The sequence below is a fragment of the Zophobas morio genome, unplaced genomic scaffold (genome assembly GCF_036711695.1).
Source record: "Zophobas morio isolate AGI-343-1 ecotype UQ-CSIRO unplaced genomic scaffold, CSIRO_AGI_Zmor_V1 ptg000058l, whole genome shotgun sequence".
In the NCBI taxonomy this organism is placed as follows: domain Eukaryota; kingdom Metazoa; phylum Arthropoda; class Insecta; order Coleoptera; family Tenebrionidae; genus Zophobas; species Zophobas morio.
Genome location: NW_026972163.1, coordinates 5,278,752 through 5,301,290, shown reverse-complemented (window position 1 = coordinate 5,301,290; position 22,539 = coordinate 5,278,752). Strand labels below are relative to the sequence as shown.

At 34.5% G+C, this 22,539-nt stretch overlaps 3 protein-coding genes across 4 annotated transcripts in view; 2 read left to right on the top strand and 1 right to left on the bottom strand.

The window, feature by feature from the left end:
- LOC135143356 (ATP-dependent translocase ABCB1-like) overlaps positions 1-21,989 on the bottom strand; it is a 38,770-nt gene extending 16,781 nt beyond the window's left edge. Inside the window, exon 1 of one of the 2 annotated variants that reach the window (XM_064075213.1) lies at positions 21,837-21,989. In XM_064075213.1, coding sequence (XP_063931283.1) covers positions 21,837-21,907 — 71 coding nt within the window. In that variant the 5' untranslated portion in view covers positions 21,908-21,989. Of the gene's footprint in view, positions 1-13,339; positions 13,501-21,836 lie in introns of those variants that run through there. The other variant, XM_064075214.1, reaches the window with a different exon arrangement.
- Positions 10,930-12,162, top strand: LOC135143351 (uncharacterized). The gene is made up of 2 exons (XM_064075208.1): positions 10,930-11,570; positions 11,622-12,162. The coding sequence occupies exons 1-2, from the start codon at positions 11,062-11,064 to the stop codon at positions 12,133-12,135; spliced, it is 1,023 nt and encodes a 340-aa protein (XP_063931278.1). The 5' UTR covers positions 10,930-11,061; the 3' UTR covers positions 12,136-12,162.
- On the top strand, positions 17,180-18,591 carry LOC135143414 (uncharacterized). Its single transcript, XM_064075280.1, has 4 exons — positions 17,180-17,234; positions 17,418-17,578; positions 17,636-17,857; positions 17,908-18,591. The coding sequence occupies exons 1-4, from the start codon at positions 17,180-17,182 to the stop codon at positions 18,589-18,591; spliced, it is 1,122 nt and encodes a 373-aa protein (XP_063931350.1).
- Positions 21,990-22,539: the final 550 nt, after the last annotated feature.

Here is a 22,539-nt window from a genome sequence, read left to right as displayed (position 1 = left end):
ACTAGGAGACTTGCGGTACGTCATGGTATTTCTCAGTTCATAGCGTGGCGAACATTAAAAGAACAGGGTTTACACCCGTACCACGTTCAGAAGGTGCAAGCGCTACAACCTGGTGATCCTGCGCGTCGGCAAGTGTTCTGTCGGTGGTTATTACACAAAGCTGAAGAACAACCAAATTTTGTAAATAATTTGTTAACAACTGACGAAGCAGGATTTACAAGAGATGGGGTGTTTAACATGCATAATACCCATGTTTGGGCTGATGAAAATCCTCACGTCATTTGGGAACACCGATTTCAACGAAAGTTTCACGTCAACGTATGGGCAGGACTTGTAGGTGGTCGTCTAATTGGACCTCACGTTTTACCACCTCGTTTAAATGGAGTTAGGTACTTACATTTTTTGGAAAATGTTTTGGTCGACCTTTTAGACGATATTCCCCTAGACGTAAGACAAAATGTGTGGTTTTTACATGATGGGGCACCCCCCCATAATGCTCGTGAAGTGCGGGATTGGCTTGACCATAATTACAACCAACGTTGGATTGGTCGCGGTGGTCCTGTTTTGTGGCCTGCCCGGTCACCAGATTTAAATCCTTGCGATTTCTATTTGTGGGGCCATTTGAAACAACGAGTTTACGCCACACCGGTCGACGGTGTCGAAGAATTAGTGGATAGAATAGAAAATGCTGCTCAAACTATTCGACAAAACCCCGCCGTTTTATCAAGGGTTCAAGAATCGCTGATTCGACGAGCTAGAGCATGTCTCGATAATAACGGTTTACATTTTGAACAGTTTCTTTAATGTTGTTTTATTTTTATTTTATTTTTTTCCTTTATTAAAAATTCGAGTTCAACTAAAATAACTGTTTACGAAGTTTTATTTCTATGAACTATTAGCAATAATTGCAGCAACAAGTTTTAACAATCAGGTTGCTATGCATATAATTTTTACCTGTAGGTTGTTGGTAAGGTAATTTTGTGCATATCAATGGCGCCGAGTGGGGTCAGGATTTTGGAGTTTTTACCTCTGCATTAAAATTAATAAAACAAAACGAAAACTTCTTCTACACATTTTCATGAAGCCGTGGTTTTTTTTTTCCACCTCTATTTCAAAGTCACCCTGTATAATAAGCGGAAGTCGAAGCAATAAAACCGATGGTCGTTTTGTTTACAGTTTCTCTGTTTGACTCTCACGTATGCTGTTACGCTTGTCATCTTAAATTAAGAATGTTTATACATAAACGATTTTCAGTTGCCTTTTATATTACTAGACAGCGGATTTTTGTCGGGCTACGTCACGATTATAGGTGGGGACGCGCTGGATCGCCGGGACTCAGTAGCGGGTGATAGATAATCACGGAATTTAATTGGTACTAATTCCATAAATATAATTAACGATTTATTAATCAAACGGCTAAGTAAATGAGAACGGGAATTAACAGCAGAGTGCAACGAAACAGCGTTATTCTAATCTCAAATAAACGAAGTGCAGTCCGCAACCGCAATGAATTCGCATCCCGTACGAGCCGTACCGAGTTTGGCCTTGCCTAGCCCGACAGAAATCCGCTCTCTAGATATTACACACCGGCGCCGTATACGTGAGTAAATTGTTTCGTTAATTTATTGATTATTATAAGAAATCAATATTCAAAACGACCCAATTCATTTTCCCGAAAATTTGGGAATACAATAATTTTATTCTTAGTATTACACTACATCTATCCCAACTGATATACGTGTCCTTGCAAAAATGTTGATGACGTCATCACATTTTTTTTTTAAATTCCCACTACAAAAATGTAATGAGAAAAAAAAACACAATAGGCATGCAGTCGTCAAGTTTCCGACAGCGAGGGGAGTACTGTCTAAACTCTTTAGACCAATTTTTTACTTTATTCTTGTTGTCAATGACAGTGTGAATAAAGTGTTGTTATAAACATTTTATTCATCCTTTCGATTAAACTGTTGTTTTAATAGCGAGATTTAACATACAAAATCAGCATTTTATTAGTAGAAATTTTGGAAAATAGTTATTTATTATACAAGCGGTTAAAGTGAATGTTTAATGAGCGGTCAGTTTAAGGCGAGAGCGGCGTATGCCGCGAGCGCCTTAAGACCGCGAGTTACACATTCATTTTAACCGCGAGTGTAATACAAACTTTTATTCAATTTTGACAACCCCAAGTCCCAAATTGTGAAAAAATTGGTGATTCAAAGTTCAGACTCGAGAAACGTCAGAATTGACAGCGACCAAATAAAAGTTTTATATGCGTAGAATTTAGTGTACAATATCAGGTGTGTGTGTGTAGTATGTGACTCTGGCGACGGTGTTTGTTTATTTTAAACAAACTAAAATTATCGAAAAATTGCAAAATCATGCAAGATTCTAACGACAAAACTTGCTCCCAGAAAAGACCAGATCACAAAGTGTATCAAAAGTTCTTTAGATGGAAAGAGCAGCAAGACACTGGAGAAATTACAGAAATGGTAACCATGGTTTTAAAACAGCAAAATAAAAATTTTATTTCGCTAGCGGTTTAAAAATTTTATGGTGCTACCGGATAAACCAAAGCTTTAGTGGCCTACTGACGGCAAAATAAACGTTTGTTTACATGTCAAAATTGAATAATAGTATATTATTAGCCAAGGTTGCAGAGCCAAGCATTCTAGACCGAGCGCAAATTAGAACCCGAGACGCGCAGCGTCGAGGGTTCTGAAGCGTGAGGTCTAGAAGTGGCTTTGCAACCGTGGTTAATATACTATTTTTTTCACTAGTAGAAACCATAAGACAATAAATTGAAAAAATAAACGTTCAATTTTTTGACGCAACATGATTTTGTTTTGATTTCTAATCAAACTTAATCTAAATCTTCAACACAAAGAAAACCGTTTATACTTGTCGCTGAGTTTAATCATTTTATCTTCTACCGTCTACCAACTACCATGCGTATACTCAAGTAATGTTTGTAGCACACATTTGTTCATTTTTTAAGAAATAATCACATCAAACATTGCGTACATAACCTCAATTTTACTTTTTGAACCCGTGGTAGCAAAAGTTGAATTTGCTACCACTAAATGAGTCGACATTTGCATGCATCCTGGCTGCTAGTGAAAAAAAGAATTTACATCACCGAGACGCTTTTTCCTCGCAACGATGATTGAATATTTTTGTGTCTGTTTATTTTGTGTTTTGTTGGGGTAACCAGTTCGCGGTACGCTAAACTCTCAAAGTCAATTGTTTTTTTGAAGTAACCAATCACTTAGATCATGATATAATTTGACATAATGTAAACTCTTTGTTTGAATCGTTGATAAAGTATGGCAAATATTAATCTCATGTAAATTTTGTTAACTTTGCAATTTTCCACCTCATATAATATTTCTGAATCTCACAGTTTTAACTTCAGTAATTTTCTTTGTTGTATAATTTTCATTAAACGTAAATTTCATGCTCTGCAGTTTTAATCTCACATACTCCTAATATTTTTATTTGCGCAAGCATATTTCACACCTACCACATCTTTTATTTTATAAATCTTTACTAGTTTTGTTTTGCAAATATTTTGTTGATGAATGTTTCCATTGTATAAATTATTTGGTGCCTAATTTTAATCACACATAAGAATTATTTGTTGTTTAAAATTCCGGATGGGACGGTCCGGAATCTCGCCGATAACGTATTGGGTGGCGGCGTACTTGGGTGCCAAGCTTTGGGTCGACTAGTATCGCTGATGTCAGAAACACGTCTGGTCGACCAAGCTTATGCGGCTACCTTCACGCCGCCGGGGGTGGCGCCTTCTGTCAGGAGCGGCGGTCGCTCGGGCGCCAGCTCCCTCTCCGGGAGAGGGAGCGCCGGGGTGCTCTAAAGCCGGAGACACGAAATTCAGGTGGTGAGCCTCCCCGAAAACAAAAGAATAAGAAATAAAACGGCGAGGATATTTTATAACAAAATAGGGTTTATTCCCTGCCACCAGCTACACGGTCTAAGATAGTAAAACTACGGCCTAAACAACTTAAATATCTAACAAAACGGTTTAACAAACAAAATTAAATTAACTGTCCGGCACGGTCGTTCCTCCTGGGCGGCGACTTCCCTCAGGACGGGCTCTTCCTGGCTCTGGGGGCGGCGACCTTGAGATCTGGAAATCGCGCGAAGACGGCACGGCGACCCGGGAGGGGAGCGCGGTGACGGTAACGACGGTTACGACTTGTGACGGTGACAAAAAAAAACCGGTGACGGTGACACGGTTTCTCGTTCGGGGGCGGCGATTCGAAAACCGGTACTAAGACGGGCAGACGGCCGAAAAAGGTACTTACGGTGGTCGGAGGGTCGAACTGCACTCTTCTCTAAATCACCAAAAACAGCACCAGATTTTGCTTTGTGTTTATTAAATTTGTGATATTCAAATATTTGCGTTGATTCCAAACAGCTGTATAGGATTTTGTGTTTGTTCGTTTTTCATATGTGTATGTCTATCAATTCGTGAGTGTCTTTTCTTTCATATTTCTAAGGTGTTTGAAATGTAATATGTCCGTGAATATACGATAGGGGGGTTTGGGACTGAGGAGTGAATCCTCGGAGCTTCTTTCCTCCTGAGAGGAATGCCATGTTAGCCCCTCCAAAAAAATTTTGTCTATTCTTTCTTGCGTTCTCGAATCACACTTAGTGTATGTTCACTTGTATGAAAGAACGTCTTCCCGCCATGTAAAAAAAAACACACACAACGTAGGTTTCCTTTTTGTTAGACGATCACAGCCAAGGCCAAATTTTGAATTTTTGAATTTTTCGCCGGCCTTTCAAACTTTTTCAGGGTCAATTTAAAGGCGGAAAGTTTGGATTATCACAGCATATCAAAATTTTCTTTGTCTTGATCCAAAACCGAGAATTTTGCAGTACTGACAAAGTCTATGTTGGAAACATTAAATGATTTGGCACATTTAACAATTCCGCAGAGGATGCATTGCATATTCTACAGGTGTGCATAATTGGAGCCTCCTTTTAATCTCACGTGTGAAAACGTTGCTTCCACCGCATCGGAGCTAAAGGAACGCGTAAGGACATAGTAAAAACCTGCTTGTTTTAACAAAAACTTAACACACAAATATGTACTTCTGGCAATAAATTTTAAAGCATGTGCAGTCTCTTGAGTGAAACTACGAAAACCGGCGCTAGCAGAACTGATGGTCTGAATTTCATCTATATAATTTGGAAAAATTTCGTTTAGCCACTTAAGTGTTTCATCAGAAACGTGAACATATGGAGCGATACTGCTATCTAAAGATTTAATGCCTTTCTTGAAATGGCGTTCACCGATAGACCAGTGATCTATAATTTTAGAAATATCAGTAAATGTTTTATGATGCCGGAACATTTTTTTTAATTATTAAGTTATTACCAATGAATTTATCAACAATTTCATACCATTTTGTTCGGCTTGCGGCATTTTGGGGAACTGAAATAACGGTTTAGCGGAATTTCCACAAATTGCACATTTTCTGCCCATTATTATTAAAAGAACAAGCAGATTCAAAGTCCAAAAACATATGTATAACGACTGCGTCCATTTGAAATTTCAACATTTATGGTACATACATGCGGTACATAGATGTCGGCACCTGACGAACGGTCAAGACAAGCTAGAACATTGGCCAAAAAAATATGAATTGGGATGGCCATATTCATTAATAGAGTTGGCCATCCTGAAAGTCTATCTTTCTATCAAGGATGCCGTGGATTAAACAAATTGACGACGTTTGGTTTGTTAGGTGATGACAGTTGTCATGCTGCGCGCAAAGATAATTCAGGTTATGACATTTGTGATTTTGTGTCGCATAATAATAGAAACAAAGTCAGCAATATCCGCCACAGTGTTATTTTCAATGCCGCGAGCGAGAATATCGAGTTTTTCACAATGAAGCTTTAGTGCACTTAGCCTCCGGAATATTGCGAATCAAACCACTGCAGATGAAGAATAAATCGCAAGAGAGGAGCACTGTGTTAGTATAGCCCGTCTTCGTGCTTCACAAAAATAAGAACACAGAGAGGCCATACTTGAAACGCCTTGGTTGGCAAGGGTAAATCGTCGAGCAGAACACAGTGATCAACAACGTCGAGCTGTAAAAAGAAATGCTTCAAGTGTTAATTTGCTGACACCCTTTCGTTCGAATTGAAGAAGAAGAAGAAAAAGGTTGTGTGTGTCCATTGGGGTGCATTTAAGTTCGCTGGAGAAACGCCTGGATTGTGCTGTCTCAGTGGAAAGGTTAAATGTTGCCTCCGCCACCTGAGCCATTGCATTCATTGCGTCATGGCGAACCTCAAGAATCACGACATTTTCTTTCGAATGCTTAAAGGCACAATGTACCATATGTTTCCAAATGACTTCATTTGGAGTAAATGTTATCGAAGAACGCGGATTCAATCCGACATTTTGGGTAATTCGAGGTGATATGGCCATAGAGTAAAGATGGCCAACGCCTATATACAAGCAACACACTACTAGATATCGATACTACTGGCGTAAACAGAGTTATTTGTGTTGGTTATGCTTCTGTTCGTGCATAGTTTCTGGCGCCAAAAGTTCTGAAGGTAAGTTTTACAGGTGTTACGTAGATATGACAACCAAAAGTTTTTAAGCATCCACTTTCTGGTACAATAATATCGTATATAACATTCTTGATTGCTCTATTTTGTTCCCTTAGTGTTCAAATAATGTCTCACGATTAATATAACCTCAAACCGACATGAAATGTGGATGTGTCGCCCGTGGAGATATGGTCATCTCTCCTCTACAGAAAGGAGAGTTGGCTAACATTTTTTGAGGATAGTTCGCCATAGCTATTTATCCTATAGTTATGATTGATTTTTCAGATGCCGAACATATATAAACGAAAGGCATTACGTAAACGTGGATTATGGTCCCAAGAAGGTTTAATACAAGCAATGGAGGCCGTAAATAAAGGTCGAATGTCTGTACGACGTGCCTCTATTGAACATGACATTCCGCGAAAAACATTAGAACGATGTTTAAAAACAAATAATACAAGTAAAGGTAGATTGGGACCTAGTGGTCTTTTTGGGGATGCAAATGAAAAAAAAAAATTGTAACCATATTAAAAAAATGCAGAAAATGGTATTTCCGCTAACAAGAGACGACATTCGTCACATTGCTTTTAAATTTGCTGAGCAATGCAAAATCCCAAATCGATTTAACAAAGTTACTGAAAAAGCTGGGTATCCTTCGCTTCAACTATTTCTGTGTCGGCATCCTGAGATTCGAATTCGTAAATCGGAAAATGTATCACTTGCACGATCATTCTCTGCAAACGCTATTTCTGGTTTTAGAGCCACCGGCTTGTTTCCCTATACTTAATCCAGGAGCAATACCGGAGTATACATTTGAAATACACGAGAGTAATATTTAGAAAAAACACGAAGTTATAGCAAATTCTCAAAAGCAAGACTATTACTCTAATCAGCAAACCATTGATGAACCGCAAGCTGGTCCCTCGCACTCTCTCGCAGAAGTACAAGAGAAATACACCTGCCATGAAGCAGTGGAAAGCTTCTCAGATATCGATATGCTGGCTGTGGAACAAAAATGTAGAATTAATCAGATAAAGAACCAAAATACGAGTCAAAAAACCAGTGGTACGATGAAATCACAGCGTCCACTTGGTGGCAAGAAATCTTACAAAACAACACCATCTTCCTCGCTCCGAAAGAAGAGAAAGGATTCTTCAGATTCTTTATTTGAGTGTACTAATGATGAATCTGATTATGAAACATGTATAATTTGTGGATAACAAGGGAAATCGGAACTCTGGTATCGCTGCATTTCATACGGAACTTGGGTGTACAAATTATGCAGTGGAAAAAATACACCAAAAAATTACATATAGATGCGATTTTTGTTTAAACGTATAATCTGAACGTTCTTTTTAACATTTTTACTAGTTGCTTGGATTTGTACCCACCTTTTTTTTTGTTAAATTTGTTTATTTTATTTGAAGCTTTTATGACGAATGTTCTTTGTTTTTGTGTTTTTTAATAAATGTTTTATAAACATTATTTTTTTTATAAGTAATGTCTGTAAAAAATGCTATGGCCATCACTTCCTACACAGTATGGCCTTCTCACCTCACCCCTCAAGGAGAGATGGCCATCTGTCGATAAAACAACAAACATTCTCAAAAATGCACTGTGAAGGTCTTTAGCATTTATTGACTGATATATGAAATTTATGGTGTAGCAAAACATTCTCCTTCAAATTTGAAGTCATTTGCTTTCATAGTAACATAGAAATCGTCAAAAAAGTAAACCATGGCCGCGTCCCCTCGAATTACCCTAAGGTAATAAGAGAATAATCTTTATTTTTGGTGATCACAGGTCAGATCATCAATGACCACTTCGGTTTCGACTTTACAAATCTAAGGACAAATTCACCATATAATTGGATCATTGTTGAAGACTCACAGCATAAATTCTTACAAATTTACTTCATGGGCAATATGTAGGAGCAACTTGATCGCCGTCAAACGATCAATAACGCAATGAAAAAAGAAATTATTCAAGATGATGATTTGCAGAAAATACTTCATGAAGATCATGCATTGATTCGGTTGTTCAAAACTGCGTTGGATCGTATGCCAAGTGATGACTATAAAGTCGAGATCAGAGCAGATAAACGACCCGCTGGAACACACGAACGACAATTCAACACTTCAATAGATGAAGTCGCAATTTTTGTTCTAAGGTGGTACGAAGTTCGCCGGGTCAGCTAGTAAACTTATAAATAAAACCCTACAACACTGAATAAAATGATTTAGGTACAAAATAAGGGACTACGAGTACCATTAAAAAACCCTCTAAAGAGTATTAAATTCTTTTCGTAAATGTACAATTAGTATTGCTTATCAGTAAGTATCTTTGATAAAAAATGCAAACTTTACTGTTACATATCAAACAAAAGTTTAAGTGCTGGTTATAAAAAATTATTAAATTTTATAACTCTCTTGTCTAGTCACGATATCAACTAGGTACTAAGCATAACTTTATCTACGTTTTAGACAGAATAATGTAATTTTCATTCGCAACCAATTTGCAGAAGTTAAAATTGCTTGTAACGCGTGAAAGAATTCACAAGAAAAGTGAAAGAGAAATAAACTCAAAACGAAGAAAAGAAAAAACGGGAACATTAAACATACAAGGCGTAGCGTATAAATAACTGAAATAACTCACTTTTATATTAAGAAAAAATAGTTCTGAATTTAAGGTATTTTATTGTGTGATACTACAGTTTCGGCCAGAAAATCTTGGGCAGTATTTTACTGTGATTTAAAAAAAACACGATGTAGTCTATGCTTTATTATAATAATGATTGACACTTTTAAAAAATAAATTTTGACGTACGTCATCATCCAGATTCTAGTCTACGTCAAAATGACAAACATGGCGAATTTGAGGTTATCTTCAGGTAGAAATTGAATTTTGAATAGTAATAACATGCGTTATATGTACTTGGGGTTGATGGGGATGGGGTTTTTACAATTGTAAATTTAGTAAAGGAGATTTATTTATATCCGTCTGTTCATTTAGCAACACTTTTTGTTTAATGTAGCGATTTATTTTGAAGTATTCTACGGCGTTGAGTTTCGGTCCCTTGTCTAGATTTTGAATGTATCATTGAATGTGTGCTCTTCCTTAATTACATAGTTGACATATGTCAAATTTGTCTTTTTGGTGTTCAAGCACTTCCTATATTTTTGAATTCGTTCTTCGAATTTTTTACCCGTTTGTCCAACTATACCAGGTGATAGTCGCCACAAAATAACGTGTAGACTCCTGAGTTTTGTCTTTATTACTATTTATATATTTGTTCAAAGGATTATTTGCTTTTTTTATCTTGTACCTTAAATTTTGAAGTTTTTGTGGACGGGCTGTCAACGTAGGTTATTGTAATGTAGTAAAAGTATTCTTTTATTAGGGGGTATACTAAAGATATGGTTACTTTCTCTTTTTTAGGATATTACGAATATGATGTTTGATGTCGCTAGAAGAGCATGAATAAAATATGTCACTTTGTTTTCAAAAAAACATATTATGTACATACAGTATAAATAATTATTTTGAATATAAAAAAAGAGTTGTTTGCATCGCATTCAACACGAGATTCATAGTTTTATTCGATCCACAATTGTGTGTCTAGATTCTCTGCAATTGTTTCGAAAAGGAGTATTTAATTTACAAAAAAAAAAATGAGAAAAGAAGATAAGCCGACTGAATTCATTATTTCTTAAAAAATTGATATTGCCGTATGTTTTTTCTAATGGAATAGCTAGAAGAAGATCTATAGTAACCATTTTGACGTTAGTCTAATTTTATGTTTTTTTTTTCTTTTGGTATAACTAATATTTGGTTTTTCATTTCCCTTCTAGCGTCCGTCTATTTTCCTAAAACAGAAGTTCACTAACCGCACTTCTTAACTTATGAGCTAAATTACCAAATTAACAGAATATATCAATGATAATTAGAAATTATCAGTTATAATATATTAAGTGCATCGCAATGTTATCGATAATTTTGAGCAACAATAACTCGAATGCTTGTTGCATTGAAAACGCACGAGTGCTTTAGCACGAGTGCATTTTTCTTAGGCAACAAGCATGAGAGATTATTGTTGTTCAAAATTATCGATTTCATTGTGATGCACGCAATATATTCAACAGATTATTGCAAGAACAAACATTTTAAAAATAATTTTATAATGATTTACGAAGTAGTTTGGTGTGCGATACTATGGCGACGCAAGTAAATAAGAACAGCCATTTTGCAAAATTTGTGTGGGTTTAAAAAACCATGTCCAATTTTCGTTTTGGTCGTAACACGCCAAAAGAAATTGATGATTCTATTACAAACATTACGCCGCTAAATACGAAGAACTCACGAAATTCAATCTGGAGGCAATTTGAGAAGTTTTGCGGTGAACGCAAATATGTTTTTGATGGAAACACTTCCACGGAAAAACTAGCATTCATCCTCAAAGATTGGGGGTACAATATGAAAAAAGTCGATGGTAATGACTACAAAGAAGCAGTAATAAAAACGATGTGGAATGTAACGGCAAAGCAGTTGCAAGAACTGTATTTCAATAAATTTGGTATAAAGTTTGATCCTTTTGTTGACCTGGAATTCAAGGGTAGTAGAAATGCACGCGACGCAAAACGCCGGAACCTACAAATACAACCGGAAAAACGCAAAACTAGTTCCTCAATTTTGACTCTAGAAGAATACAACAAGATTCTAAAGATTTATAACGAAGACACGCCAGATGGTTTACAGAAAATGTTTTTTTATGTGGCTGGATTAGAATTAGCTTGGAGGGGATGTGAAGGTGTTAACGTTACTATCAAACATTTTAAGGAAGAAAGTGATAATTGTGGTTTGCCTACGGGGCGAATAGAATACAATTGTATTTTTTCCAAAACAGCTCAAGGAGGTAGCCATAAATTAACAGACAGCAAATGGCTTGCAACAAACACCACAGATCCTAGAATTTGCCCTGTTAGGTAATTAAATACTGTTTCAAATACAAAATAATAATTATTTTATTATTTAAGGCTCTACAAAAAAATGCTGAGCAAGAGAGGTAAACATATAACCACCGATCGTTTATTTTTAACGCCAAATCCTGCATGGAGAGAACCTAGTTCTGTAGGATGGTTCAAAAATTCACCCGTTGGAAGGAATGAAATGGGGAAATGGACAAGAACCGCCGCAGAAGAAATAGGCATCGACATAAAGAAAAAGAAGATTAGTAATCATTCATTACGGTCAACTGCAGTGTCGCAACTTGCAAAAGCGGGAGTCGGTGAAGAACAGCTTATAAAGATTACCGGTCATGCCAATACTTTCTCCATCAAACCATACCTTCAGCTCGATGGAGATCATCATTATCAAATGATTGACAAATTACGCGCCAACTCAACGGCTATGGAAGAGTCTAATAACAAATCCACAAATTGCGCACCGTCTGCTTTGGTACAAATGTCTAAAAATATAGTTACTACTTCACCAAGCACACAAACCCCTGTAAATTACTACAACTGTACCATAATTAATTACAATTCTTAGTTTCATAATTAAATATTTGGTTAGTAACCTCTTGTTTTTTTTTGCAATTAACTGGTACTTGCTTATCTTATAGTTGGCACATCTGGCTAGTGATAATTATCGGTAGTGGTAATTGCACAGTGTGCAATTATCACGTAATTGTATGCTGATTGGTTGAATTTACAAATATTGACGCGTTTGATTGGTCAGTTGACATCATGTGACATGTGAGTGCAATAATCATTAATAAATTTGTTAACATCATTTACAAATTTTGCAAAGTAAATCTCACTTGCATTGTACTATACTTACTGGTATGAGTAGTTTCTTACACAGTAGTGTAGTTTCAGGGAGGACTTTTTATTATTCACAGAAAACTCCTAAAACTGTTTGGTGACTTTGAAAAGAGTTTTTTCAATTTCATCCACTTTGGGGTGGATGTACTAGTTTTAGTGAATTCTGAATACCAGCTTAACGATTAAATGCTGACTGGTGTGATTAAAAATAACCCTATAATCCTGATATTTATGGAAACGTTTCGAAGTTAAACATTTTTAGCAAGATTTAAGTTGACATTTGTTAGGAATGGATTCTGTCGCAGTTTATGCCTGGGAAACTAAGCATAAGTAAAGCAGTTGATAACAGACTTCTTCGATTAACGCACATGGTGTTTTATGCAAAGTTTGGTGTCTTTAAGATGTTCTACCTGTATTACAAATTATAATATAACAAAAATTACAAATGTCTATGATACATACCGATGTAAAATAAAATATTCTCATTAATTTTCATTACTTATTAAAGGAATAAAACTAATACACTGCAAGTTCCGATGTAATGTATGTAGTAAATACCCTAAAATCATATAAGAAATACGTGAAAATGACTGCGGTTCAGTATTTAGCTTCCACAGTCTTTCACACCCCGATGAACCATAAAAGTCAACAAAAATATCGATACGTTTCTTACAAAAAAATTATCCAATAAATGCAAAACAGGCGCACTTGTCTCGGTAAGTATCTTACAACGGCTCGAAAGCGTAAAGATTTAGATACGTTTCTTACAAAAAAATTATCCAATAAATGCAAAACAGGCGCACTTGTCTCGGTAAGTATCTTACAACGGCTCGAAAGCGTAAAGATTTAGCAAAAAAATTATCAGACACAGTCCTAAATGTACCGAGGTATGGGTTTTAACATTTAACTAAATAGCGACTTACACTTACCTTCGAAAACACTTGAAAAACATGTTTCTGATTTATCAAAGTAGATACCAAAAAAATTCTTAACACACGTTTATCTGTAGAAACACAATTCTATGATGAATTTAGATTCCCATCAGTACACTTACTACAAAAAAAGATACATTTTATTTATCAGATATCTCTCAACGCGTGATAAAACTAATACTGAATTAGTTAAACAATAACTGACGTAATACATATAACAAATCTAATAAAATACTAATTGAAGTGTAATAAACGATAACAATGTAGACTGTTGAAGAAACATTGTGCAATGAGCGTTAAATATGAATTTACTAATACGTCAATTTTTTCAACCAATTATAACAATATTTTTTCAACCGAAAAAACAACAGTTTACTAAACCTTGAAAATTGGTTTAATGTTAAGATAAAATTTTTTGCACAATACTTTACTCTTTGCAAAAATATTGACTTAACGTTTGGGTTCTAATATATGAAAATATAATAATAAAATTAAATAGATCGTTTTTGGTCTGAGAAAATTGGTCTAAAAATTTTTAGACAAAACGTACCTCGCCCCTGAAATACAGGTGAACAAATGCAGTTTTTTTGTAAAATTGTAAAATTTAATTTGGGAATTTTATTTTTTTTCATTTCTATAACTTAAAATACTGATGTGTATCGACTGTTAAAGCACAATTAAAAAACCAAACTATGCGTATGTTTCAATTAAAACTTCAATATTCCTGGTCTGTACTCTTAAAATTAATTTTTTCATATTTCTAAGTTCTTCGTTAATTTTAGTTTTTTCCGATTTTAAGGACATAGCCTGATAATATCAAAATTTTAATTGCAGATTTATTCGTTTTGAATTAAGCAAAAAATGTTATCCCTATGCCATTTTTTTGTAAAATAGAAAATACAGTTTTTTACTTCCCGAGCGTAAGCAAAGGAAGTATTGTAATCGAGTCCGTCGGCCGACTCTCTACTTTTACATTTTCTCGATCTTTCATGACCCCTAGAAGACGAAGAAATAGGTCTCCCATTTCCGTCTGTCTGTCCGTCTGTCCGTCCGTCTGTCCGTCTGTCCGTCTGTCCGTCTGTTGTCCCGGATTTTTATTAGACAGATAATCTCCGAAAGTACTCGACCGATTGTTGTGAAATTTTGTACTTATATTAAGAATATCATGTAGATGGTAAAACGCTAACCAAAATTTGTCTAGTCATCCCCACCACTAATGCGATGACGTCACTTCAAAATTGTACATAGTAAATGGGTTTTCAATTGTATAAAATAACATAGTCCTACACATGTAGTTTACAACTCTGAATCGACTTTTCACCCGAAACGTCCAGATTTTTGGAAAAAAAATCAAAATTATAAAACAACATTTTGAAATTTAATTTTTAATCTGCTAACCAGAATGCTTTGAAACGTTACAGATGTTTTAAGGCTATAAAGAGCATCATAAATCTTTAGTCAAAAAATATTTGCTTATCCCCTCCAAAAACTTGATGACGTCAGCTCAAAAGTTTGTGGAATAAATCATATCTAAAATGTACAAAATATGATGAGTCTGTACTTGTGATCTATCACTCCATTCATATTTTTTGGATTTGCATATACAGGGTGACTCAAAAAAATTAATGAATGCGTAAATATATTTTATTGATTTAATCAGGAACTACAAAACCGAATGCTCTGAAATCTTGCAGATGTTTTAAGGTCATAAAGAGCATAATAAATTTTTAGTCAAAATATATTTGGTTATCTTCTACAAAAAACTGATGACATCAGCTCAAAAGTTTGCCGAATAAATCGTATCTAAAATGTACAAAATATGATGAGTCTGTATTTGTGATTTATCATTCCATTCATATTTTTGGATTTGCATATGCAGGGTGACTCAAAAAAATTAATGAAGGCTTGAATTTATTTTATCGATTTAATCAGGAATTACAAAACCGAATGCTTTGAAATCTTGGGAATATTTTAAAGTTATTATAAGCATGGTAAACTTTTGTTCAAAATGTATTTGTTCATCCCTCCTAAAAAAATTGATGACGTCATCCTTAAATTTTGCTGAATAAATCCTATCTAAAATGCAAAAAATATGATGAGTTTGTACTTGTGATTTATCATTCCATTCATATTTTTTAGATTTTCTTAAGAGGTGGTTCAAAAAAATTAATGAAGTCAATTTATTTTATTGATTAAATTAAAGGCAACACTTATTATTAGTATTACACCCCAACCAACCCAATTTGGTAGACACAAAATTTGTTAAAGGAAAAACTCGGTTGAAACATAAGGGTAGCACGCTTATTTACATCGACTTTAACATTACAGACCTGCATTTGTTTTATGCGCTCACTTGGTTCCGCGAATTTGAAATAGACATGTTTATAATCAACCAATTGTGAATTTCACCGTCAAGAATTAAAATAAAACCCAATGTTTTATATAATAAGCGGAAGTCGAAGCAATAAAACCGATGGTCGTTTTGTTTACAGTTTCTCTGTTTGACTCTCACGTATGCTGTTACGCCTGTCATCTTAAATTAAGAATGTTTATACATGCACGATTTTCAGTTGCCTCTGATACGTATACGTGAGTAAATTGTTTCGTTATTTTATTGATTATTACAAATCAATATTCAAAACGACCCAATTCATTTTCCCGAAAATTTGAGAATATAATAATTTTATTCTTAGTATTACACTACATCTATCCCAACTGATATACGTGTCCTTGCAAAAATGTTGATGACGTCATCGCATTTTTTTTTAAATTCCCACTACAAAAATGTAATGAGAAAAAAAACACAATAGGCATGCAGTCGTCAAGTTTCCGACAGCGAGGGAAGTACTGTCTAAACTCTTTAGACCAATTTTTTTCCTCTTGTGAACTCAATCCGGGGACATACCGTATATTCTCAAATCGTTGGGAATGGGGTGAACCGGTGGGGAAAAACGAATATACATTTTGATTAACAATTTATCATGCTTGTGAAAACCTTAAAACGTTTGGAATATTACAAAGCATGCGGTTTTTAAAAAAACGAAATGAACACTATGTTTCCAAGAATGCTAAAACTCTGACGAAGAAGCAAGTGGAAAAATTTATACTTGAAGTCCCTAACGAGAAATGGTTACTTGCCAAAGTTATCAGTTATCACCATTTTTGGTATATTTGGTTGTTGTCGGTGTGATGAGCTTCTATCCCTCACTTTAAACGACGTGGAAGATTTGGACAAATATATCGTTGTCACCTTACGCGAAACCAAAACTTTAACAACTAGGAGGTTGACAATAATGGTTGATGGCTGTAGTTTTAAAACTTCCGTTATTTATTGAAAATTGCGATTCTACGGCCTCACAAATGTAAGGACCTGCGGTTATTCTTGACGTACCGGAATGGAAAAAACATCGCCCTAAATGCAGGTCAACATAGTGTTGGCAAAGTACCTAAGAAAATTGCTGCATAACTAGGATTACAAGAGCTTGCAGTGTATACAGGTCACTCATTTCGGCAAAGTGGAACAACGATGGTTCTTGAAGCGTATGGTGATATTTTAACTTCGAAGCGTGTCGGGGGATGGAAATCAACAGCAATTGGAGAAAGCGACGTGGATGACTTAATTGATAACAACATTGCCTGGAAATGTCAATATTAGTGGAAATAACACCTGCACCACGATATTTAATGTAAACGACCGATGGTAAAAAGACATGATTTTCTAATGTTAAAAGTAATTAAATTGTTATATAGAAACTTTGGCTGTCATTTCAGATTATAATAGCGTAATAGTAATTAACGTTATAAGTCCGGTAACACACATTTTACAGTACGAGTGAGATGTTTCAGGACGAGGCGACGAAGGAGCCGAGTACTGTGGAAAGAGTTACCGGACGTATGTCGTTATGTATTTTATTTCATACTTAGTCGATTTTTAAACTCTTTAATTTAGATATGGATTATTCAAAATTAAAAAAAAAAAACAATTATCAAGTCACTGACTTATAATTTCGATAGCATATAAATTGTTTCATTTATGTTGATATTTTTATAAAAATGTCACAAGATGAAATTCCAGAGAATATTATTAAAAAATGGGTCGAAGCTACTGAAAAATTAATTCCGGCAAAGTCGATCGATCGATATAAGAAGGAATTGGAATTATTTAATCAATGGAAGCAAATAAATGACGTTAAGTCAATCAATGAGGAAGTTATGTTGGCTTATATGTTAGATTTGGTAAGAAGTTATATTTATTTTAATAATAAACCTTCACTGTCTGAAATAATTTTCTAGTCTAAAAAAATTAGTCGTTCTTCACTGTGGTCAAAACATTCAATGGTGAAATCAATGCTGCTGGTACATGAAAATGTCGACATTTCACGTTTTTCAAAAGTTACGGCATTTTTAAAGAAGATGTCAGTTGGATATGAACGTAAAAAAGGGAAGACACTCACTAGAGACGACGTAAATCGTTTTTTGAAGGAAGCTTCTGATAAGGAGCACCTATTGGCAAAGGTGAATAACAAAAAGCGTAGTTACTAGTATAAAACTAAGTTGTGTTTTAGGTCGTTGCAATGCTTGGTATAGTTGGAGGTTGCCGCCGAGAAGAGTTGTACAATATATCTCTTGATGATGTGCAAGATACGAGCTCGCAGTTCGTAGTGACTATTCCTATCAGCAAAACACATCAAAAGAGGGTTTTTACAGTAATCAACGAGGTCGAAGGAATAAAGTTTTTGGAACTGTACAGAAGATATGTTAAATTGAGGTCCAAAAATTTACCTCATAAGACGCTACTTGTGGGCTGTAGAAATGGCAGGTGCATTTCTCAAAGAGTAGGAATTCATACTATTGGAGCAATACCTAGTAAGATAGCCGAATTTCTTGAATTAGAAAACCCAAAAGCATACACAGGCCACAGTTTTCGACGTACCGCAGCTACGCTTTTGGCAAATGCTGGAGTTGATTTAAGTGTATTGAAGAGACACGGTGGTTGGAAAAGCTCAACAGTGGCGGAAAAATACATTGAAGAATCGATGGAAGGCAAAACAAAAATTGCTCGCATGATCCAAGGTGAGGAAAACTTTGTGCAAGTTTTGCAACCACAACAGAACTCAAATGAAAACTTTGGATCTACTTCCTCAGCAATTAATCTAACTGAGATTAAAAGTGTTAAAACTGAAAACATTCCTCCAGTTAAAGTTACAGAAAATACTAACTGTACGATTAATATAACTATTAATGTTTGAGGTATATTTGTATTTTTTATTATGAATAAATTTGGTTATTTTTGTTTCTTGTCTTGTATGTAAAGTTTTAGTACCGTAAAGCTTTATTTACCGGCCGCAAATCAGTCCGGTAAATTCGCAAAAAGAGCAAGTATGAAATAAAATATATGAGCACAAGTGTAAAAATTTTACTGACTAGCCAGTTACGAGACATTTTTAAGTGGACTACAGTGACTTGATAAACTGATGTTTACAAGTGAGGAACAAATAACAGTATTTTCCGGTGATCGTTTTTTAATGAGCCGATTAATGCATGATTTATGTACGAAAATCGTTTATTAATAAGGGCAATTAATGCATGATTTTTGGCAATCAGATATACAACCCCCTACCTGAAATGTCATATATATAACGCCTCCTGAAGTAGAAAAGGTAGATTTGGCTTCACTAAATTTAATTCCAGAAAAAAGCAAAGTGCTGTACCAAAAAACCTATGATGAGTTTGTTGCATGGTGCGCCAGAAAGCAGTAGTAAGGTATTCTGAATCCGTATTACTTGCATACTTCTCCGAAATTTTCCAAAAAGGCTTAATAGCAACCTTGCGGCCAAAGTATTCTATACTTCGGTCCACTTTAAGCATCCATCATGATCTGGACAAATCCAAATTTAATAAACTACTGATGTTTATTAATAAAAAATTTCACTTGTATGTTATACTTGTTTGGTTGCATATATCATATTTTGAATTTTCAGTAATTTAATAAAATTACGATCACCGGAAAAGTATTGTAACTAACTCAACTCTTAATTGACGATTAATAACCTCGAAATATGACACGATTCATCATCTTCTGTACATTTAAGATTACATTTCTTTGGTAAAATTTTGGGGTGACGTTATCAATTTTTTGGAGTGCAAATACATTTTGATAAAAAATTTACCATGTTTATGATAACTTTAAAACATCTCCAAGATTTCAAAGCATTCGGTTCTGCAGTTCCTCATTAAATCAATAAAATAAATTCACGTATTCATTAATTTTTTTGAGTCACCATTTATAAGTGAAAGGTTGTTTAATAAGCTTTTACTTTACAAAATTTTGTGATGACATCAATCATCATTTTTGCAAGAACACATATTTCAACTTAGGTTGGTGCAGTACTACTAATAATAACGTATTATATTCCCAACCCCTCCAAATTTTTTATTGAAAAATGGAGTCAGCCGTTCTTGGTTTAATTTATTAAATAAATTAATATATTCATGCAAATGTAAAAAATGTAAATGCAATGATAAATCACAAGTATAGACTCATCATATTTTGCATAATTTAGATAGTATTTTTTCGGCATGACGTCATCAATTTTTTGGGGGATATAGAGGTATATTTTGATCAACAATTTTCCATGCCTGCAATAACTCAACACGTCTGTGAGATTTCAAGGCATTCGGTTTTGCCGTTTTGATTTAATCAATAAAGTTAATTGAGTCATTAATTTTTTTTTGCATCAGCCTGTATAAGCAAATCCAAAAAATATTAATGCAAATGCAATAACTTGTAAAGTGTGCGGTATGTTTTATTGAACGATAAAAAAAAAACAAAATAAGAATGAGAAACGAAACTGCAAACAACACTCAGGCGGCAGCTCTTTGTGCAGGTGGCTGCTTGACTGCAAGTCATAAATTAGTGGAACGCCCGGAAGTGGCCAATTTTGCATTTTGCACAATCTCTAGATCATATACGTTAACAAACGATCAGTCAAAGACGAAATCGTATTTTTGTTTTAACAAAACTAAAAACAACTAAATTTTATTTTCCGTTACATTTTGACCAGAAGCGGTCCCTTAAATTCGGGGGCCTGATGGTCCAGCATCACCAGCATATCGGTATAATCCGTCTCTGTACAAGTACGGACATTGTAAAATATATTTAGGGCACATTATCAACGGGAATTGTGCTATCTGAGTAGACGTTTGTTTGATTTGAATGAGTTTATCGCCTCAAAACAGAAGATGACTAAAACTATTCAAACAAAATATTCTGAATGTTATTATAATAATTCTTACCCTATCATTATTTTATTATTGTAAAGACGAGCGTATTCTCACATTTTCTCGAAATAATAAATTGACTGATTTATTAATTTTGTTGAGTCACCCTGTATAAGTAAATCTAAAAAATATTAATGTAGTGATAAATCACAAGTATTGACTCATGATACTTTGCACATTTAAGATAGGACTTATTCAGCAAAATTTTGATCAATTTTTTAGGGGAGACATTTTGATCAAAAATTTACCATGCTTATGAGAACTTTAAAACATCTCCAAGATTTCAAAGCATTCGGTTTTGCAGTTCCTGATTAAATCAATAAAATAAATTCACGCTTTCATGAATTATTTTGAGACACCCTGACCAGGTAGAATATGCGTATATTTCAAGCATGTTTGTCTTAAACGTTTTCAATATTTCAGAGCATTCGATTTTGTATTTTCAAAGTTAAATTATAAAATGTTATACAATTTTGTTTTTTTATATAAAATTCGATATCTAATAAGGGTGGATTGATAAACCACAAGTACAGGAACATGCTATTTTGTGTAATTTAAGTAGGGTATACTTACCAAAATATTTAAATTTACGTAATTACATGTAAAGATGAAAATAAAATAAAAGTGAAAAGGAACTACCGTAAGTAATTCATCTGTTTTTTTTTTATTTTGGTAAAAATCCAAACGCAGCTGCATTTTACTCCTTAGGACACATTTTGTGTCAGACTTGCCCATATCACGTTCAGCTCTAGGCTCGACTTTACTCAACGCTCTTATGAATTAAAATTTTTACGTTGAGGGTTATAAGGGCCAGATAGAACACTCCAACAATGTCTAATTTGGCAACAAAATGTGTATCTCTGAAAATAAAGTGTTCTGTCTTTGGGTTTTTCTCAAAATCGAACAACAGTTGAATTATTAAAACCGGCCCCTTTTCGTTGAAATGCGTTATATTAAAAATATTACTTTAAAATTAAATTAAAAAAATTAAATTAGATCGAGTTTTGAAAACAAAAGGTGATTGCATCGCACAACAAAAATAGAAATTAAACTTATCTGTATAAAATTACTAAAATAAACAAAAGTTTTGGAATACATTTTTTTATTAAAACGAATAAAAACTATTACCATAATGTAAATAATACACATATTACTAATACGCCAAACGGAATCCTATTTATTTTAAATAATAATTAAGGCAATGTGTACTCACCTATTCAGTGGCACAGCCTCACTTGGGTCCAAAATATTTTCTTCAAATTTTGGATTTTTACCTTTTGCCATCGTTGTGAGTTACCAGAGTTTCGTTTCAAACTAGAATCAATTTGACAATAGCATACCAATCTGTGAACAGCAGATCATTCGACTAAACTTATTGTATACAGCAATTTACTAAATTGAAGCAGTTCAATAACGAACCTTGACTTTAAATAAATTGGTAATTGTAAATTAATTCTTTAGAAATAATGGATGTATTTAATACAATTTAATTTTCATCAATAAGCCTAGTCTTGTAATCATCACACAGATATGTGAATAATTTCCCTCCGCGTTTGTTGCAAGTTGTAATGAGTTATGATGCCAGCAGTGGCGGCTCCTCAGAGGAGGCAGGGGAGGCTGAGCCTCCTCTGTTTTTTGGAGCTGAGCTACCTCTAATTTTTTCGATGAAAGAATTTGTATTTTTATAGACATTTGTTACTTTTCAGAATATTTTGTTTGATTTAATTTACTTTCATCATATATCAGGTTAAAATATCGAAAAAAATTATATTTGCGCCCTTACAATCATAATTCACACCACTCCGCGTTTGGCTCCAGCGGTAGAAGCTAGCCTCCGCCGAGAATGCATCTTACTATTGAGACCGCAACCTTGACGCATCATCGTTCAGCACTGCATTGGCTAAAATGTTCATCGG